Here is a 5,843-nt window from a genome sequence, read left to right on the forward strand (position 1 = left end):
TGTCAGTGGGTATAGTGGTGTTCCTTATGTTAATCTCCATATATCTGTGCATAGGGATGAGGTAAATAGGAATAAGTCTTGAGTTATTGTGGGGGATATTGTACTTATTAATGGCTGAATAATAACTCTTTCATTGACCTTGTTCATTAGTTATTATACCTGTGTATATCTGTATATATATATATTTAATGGTTCGTTGTTTATGGACTGCATAGACACTCTATAAAATACCTATTGTTAAGGTACTAACACAGCCCTCAATAGGGCACGAGGAACAATGTAAAGAGCTCGTGCTGTCGGCGGGAAAAAGTCAGTACTCACGAGGACGATACCGCTCTCGTGGCCCCTGGGGCTCCTGTATAAAAGGGGGATCTGTAGCGCTGAACAGGACTGATGTGTGCGCCTCCGAGGGAGTAACTCATGCCTCTCCCTGCCCGCCTCATAGAGCTGTGCTGTAAGCATTGGCGGCGCAGCGGAGATGGTGTGAGGGCTCTAGCGAGCGATAGCACACCGAAGCACCGAAGATAAGCGGCTGAAGACAGGAGCCGCCGAGAGCCGAGAGCCGGGGGAGCTGTTATCGGCGCATCAAGTGGAGAGCGGCTGAAGACAGGAGCCGCTGAGAGCAGAGAGCCGGGGGAGCTGTTACCGGCGCATCGAGAGGTGAGCGGCTGAAGACAGGAGCCGCGGAGAGCCGGGGGAGCTGTTACCGGCGCATCGAGAGGTGAGCGGCTGAAGACAGGAGCCGCTGAGAGCAGAGAGCCGGGGGAGCTGTTACCGGCGCATCGAGAGGTGAGCGGCTGAAGACAGGAGCCGCGGAGAGCCGGGGGAGCTGTTACCGGCGCATCGAGAGGTGAGCGGCTGAAGACAGGAGCCGCTGAGAGCAGAGAGCCGGGGGAGCTGTTACCGGCGCATCGAGAGGTGATCAGAGAGCCGGGAAGCTGTCACCATCGCTTCAGGTGTTGAGCGGCCGACAGCGGGAGAGGTGAGATGTGAAGAAGCCGTCACCAGTAACTACATCCAAGCAAGCAGATACTCCTGGTTAACCCTAATGCCGATCCACTGCCTGCCCACCAATGAAATGCTTCGTGGGCGGAGCTACCAGGCATGAAAGAGTGAATGTCAGGAGGCATTCATAGAAGACGTCTGAGGTCTGTAGTGATTTATACTGTGCACCTTTTCACTGTAGAAACAATTCCTAGACACAAAAGGGGTGCATCCAATAGTTTATAATATCCGGGACTGAAATCTACTACATATTTAAAGCTCCTGGAACCAATTTTTTACCATTATAATATGATTCTACTAAAAGCAAGGTTCCAATTACTCCCGCAAATAATATACTGAACTACCTCACCACAGTGGGAGTGCACTATAGACCTACAATTCGACATAGGAAGAATTTAGCAGGAGATTAGCACAGGATCACTAGCTCACTAGCTTCAATAACTCAGGCTAGAAAGAAAGGATACCGTTTATATTTAATGTAGCAGTATTCCATCAAGTGTAGTGTGTAAAGGATACAAAGTACAGAGAAGACACAATGTAGCTTATATGGAATTCATTTTAACAGAGCTCACCGACAGCCTTAGTCACTCAACTTACACTGCTACAAAGTTCTACAGGAAATTGCTATCCAAGAGCCTTAGCTTTAATATTCTTTTACCCTTGGAAAATGATTATTAATGAGCTCATAAATATACAGCCGGAATAAAATAGTTTTCAGTATTTAATTGCATACTAAAGGTCTACCAGACTGCGTGTCAAGAATTTTCAAGGTTATCAGTTGCATATAGTCAGCTATACATTCGGACTCTATTCAGGAGTGGGACATATATATATAAACTCTATGAATTTATTATAACGAGCAAGGTCTTGATAGAGATAATTAGAGTTATATGTTGTATATTACAATTGATGTTATATTACATGTATTAATGCATTTAATGTAATTAACTGTATGAATTGGTCATGAAATAGATAACGTTAGAACAAGCCATGTCTAAATGATATTTCATTAATGCTTATCAGTAAACATATACAATGACTTTGGCCTAGAATGTTACTTACCTTTCTGTTCGATTCATGCATGTCGGGAGGAAGATTTCAGAGGTCCCAAGGTAAAACTGTAAAGTAAAAGCATAATACACTGTAAAGGATATTTAATTTAATTACTATATATATATATATATATATATATATACCTATTTACAGGGTGTCCCAAGTCCACCCTTAATCTAATTCATATATATTGAATAGTTAAATGACTTGGGTGGAGGCACAAAATTAAGGGTATCATATACTAAGACTTACTACCCCTGAACATAGGGTTACATTTGGAGGCACTAAGGCTGAGATTTGAACAAATAGATAGAAATGGAGTTTATAAAGGGAGAAGATATATTTAGCTGGTGTAGAAGCAAAGGTGTAGATGCACAGAAAAGTTTAAGCATTTTGGGAAATTTTATGGAAATAATAGATGAAGATATTGTAAGTGAAGTTAAGAAAATGTATGGAATAAAACAACCCTATATTGTAGATAAATGGAAAGGAATTAATGATGACATATGTGCCATTCTAATTAGTAATGACAATCCATTAGATGCATCTGTAATACCAGCTAATATTTTAATTGACAAGGCCCCTGGTAAGAAATGGAAAATAATGTGGCCAGTGGATAAGTATGTAAATGGGGGGCAGAAGACCTTAATGCAAGAGGATAGTAAAATTGAGAGTACAAATGCCGGATGTTACCCCAATAACAGTAATACCTCCGAAGAAGAATTATTAGATAAGGATAAAATAGATCCCCAAGTGGAAAATGTAATGGATAAAGTGGTTAGTCATTTTGAACGATGGCATTATGAAGGGGGGTATCGGAGACTGAGAATCTTTTCAGGGGTAACACCCGTTCCCACAGGAGAAGAGAGCTATGATGTATGGCGAGAGGCGGCGGTACAACATTCAGAGGAGTGGAGATGCCCTGAGCACATAAAAAAACAAAGAATTGTGGAGAGTTTGAGGGGACCCGCCATGGGAATAATTCATGCCACCAGGAGAAGTAACACTCAAGCTACTTTGAAAAATTATTTTGAAGCCTTGGACTATTCATTTGGGACTTTGGAGGATGTAGGGGACATTCTATCTAGATTAAATCAAACTTACCAAGAGCCTAATGAAACGCTTACCAATTACATTTATCGCTTAGATAAAATTCTCTACAAGCTTCTGGATAAAGCAGGGATTAATCCACAGGAAATTGATGAGAGGCGATTGAAACACATCTTGAGAGGGGCTCTTACTACTAACCCAGTAGCTCAACGTTTAAGGTGTAGTCTGCCAAGGGAGCCTGCTCCTACTTTAGGAGAATTGATAAAAGAAGTAAAAGTGGAAGAAGTACAGATTGAAAACAGAGAGAAGAATTTAAAACGAGTTAAAATAATTGCTCCTACTGTGGATGTTCCGTCAGTAAATGAGCAATTACTCAAGTTAATAGAGGAACAAAACAAGAAATTAGATCAATTAATTTCTCTACAAAACACTCCAAATGCAGCGTCAAGAGTATCCCCTTCTGGCCGGGGTAGAGGATTCAATAGGAGATCAGTGGATAATTCTAATATCACCTGCTTTAAATGTGGACAATTAGGACATAGGTCCTTTGAATGTAATCAGGGAAGAATGTTCTCTTCACTCCCAGCTACACCGGATAGACGTCAACAGGAACAGTCGGAAAACGTAGAAGGGATGTCGATGAACCCCGCACCGACTCCCAACCCATAATTGTTTGCAAAATGGGGAGTACCCAGTGGCCTACTCTCATTCCCGAGGGAATGATGGGACAGGCTCCTTTGATGCATGTTTTGATTAATGGACATTTGTGTACCGCTTTACTTGATAGTGGATCTCAAGTGTCCATTATTTTTGAGAGCTGGTATTATCAATATTTATCAGAAGTTCCCTTAATGCCATTCGATGGATTAACTATTTGGGGATTAAGTGAGCAGAAATATCCATATTTGGGATATGTTACTACTCAGATAGAGTTTCCCCAACAGCCATATGGATATCAAGACCCCTTACCGTTTCTGGCACTAGTGTGCCCTGACTCCCCTGGGGATAAAGGAATAGTGTCGGTGATTGTCGGTACTAATTCGAATTTGTTTAAAATGCTATCTAACTGGTGTTTGGAACAACAAGATAAATATACCTCAGTACTCCCTGGTATCTCTAATTTAGATTCTTTTAAAGTAAACAAAGTAGAGTGTGACCCCACTCCATCATTGCTACCGGTTAATTCTGGTAACATTGACTCTGAATTTATTGATAAAATATCAAAGTGTTTTCAGAATAGTGATATATCTGTGGATCAGAAAGACCGATTAATTTCGCAGTTAAGGCACAGGAAGCCCGTTTTTTCTTTAAGTAACTGGGATTTGGGAACCGCTATTGGAATTGAACATCGCATACATATGACCAATGAGACCCCATTTAGAGAACGATCGCGTCGTTTGGCTCCGGCAGATTTTGACGACGTCAGACAACATTTAAAGGGTTTGCTGGAAAATCAAGTTATTGCCGACTCCGATAGTCCTTATGCCTCTCCTATAGTAGTAGCCCGAAAGAAGAATGGAGACATTAGATTATGTGTGGACTACCGTACATTAAACCATCGTACTATTCCCGATCAGTATACTGTCCCCAAAGTTGAGGAAGCTTTGGACTGTTTGCAAGGTAGTAAATGGTTCTCTGTTTTGGATATGCGGAGTGGCTACTACCAGATACCAATGCATCCTGACGACCGACCTAAGACAGCTTTCATTTGTCCCATTGGATTCTTTGAGTTTTTAAAGATGCCCCAGGGGATAAAAGGAGCCCCAGCCACATTTCAAAGGACCATGGAACAAACGGTAGGGGACATGTGTTATAGGGAAGTACTAGTTTATTTAGATGATCTTATTGTATTTGGACGAAATCTGGAAGAACATAACCACAGACTGTTAAAAGTTTTGGACAGATTACAGAAAAGGGGATTGAAGTTGTCTGTCGATAAATGCAAATTTTGTCAAACCACTGTGAAATACCTGGGCCATGTTGTTAGTAGAGATGGAATTTCTACTGATCCAGATAAAGTATCAGCTGTACAGAATTGGCCGAGACCAAATACTTTGAAAGACCTTCGATCTTTTCTGGGATTCTGCGGGTACTATCGGAGGTTTGTGCCACAGTATTCTAGAATTGCCCGTCCGTTAACTGACTTAACAAAGGGATACCTTTCCCGCCCTCATGGGCGACTGAAGCATCCTGAGAGAAACTTGAAAGACTATCATAAGCCAAAAGAAATTTTCGGTACTCGATGGATGCCGGCTTGTGACGAGGCCTTTGATCAATTGAAATATCTCCTAACGCATTCTCCTGTTCTAGCATATGCTAATCCTGAACTTCCCTATGAGCTACATATCGATGCTTCATTTGATGGGATCGGGGGAGTATTATACCAACAACACGAAGATGTGTTAAAACCCATAGCCTATATCAGCAGGGGCCTCTCCACCAGTGAAAAGAACTATGCGGTACATAAATTAGAGTATTTAGCACTTAAGTGGGCGGTGGTAGATAAGTTCCACGATTATATATATGGTGTGCACTTCACTGTGATCACCGACAATAACCCTTTGACCTACATTAATACCACTGCCAAATTGGATGCCACTGGACATAGGTGGTTAGCCGCTCTGTCCAATTACCAGTTTTCTTTGAAATACAAACCTGGAAAGCAGAATATCGATGCTGATGCCCTATCCAGATTACCCCATCCTCCTTGTGTAAGTTCAAACGATGACTGGGTG

At 41.8% G+C, this 5,843-nt stretch overlaps 1 protein-coding gene across 1 annotated transcript; it reads left to right on the plus strand.

Annotated features, from left to right (window-relative positions):
- The first annotated feature begins 2,373 nt into the window (after positions 1–2,373).
- LOC134929585 (paraneoplastic antigen Ma2-like) lies at positions 2,374–3,777 on the plus strand. Its single transcript, XM_063925174.1, has one exon. The coding sequence runs from the start codon at positions 2,374–2,376 to the stop codon at positions 3,775–3,777; it is 1,404 nt and encodes a 467-aa protein (XP_063781244.1).
- The last annotated feature ends 2,066 nt before the right edge of the window (positions 3,778–5,843 follow it).

Source organism: Pseudophryne corroboree, chromosome 5, assembly GCF_028390025.1.
Source record: "Pseudophryne corroboree isolate aPseCor3 chromosome 5, aPseCor3.hap2, whole genome shotgun sequence".
In the NCBI taxonomy this organism is placed as follows: domain Eukaryota; kingdom Metazoa; phylum Chordata; class Amphibia; order Anura; family Myobatrachidae; genus Pseudophryne; species Pseudophryne corroboree.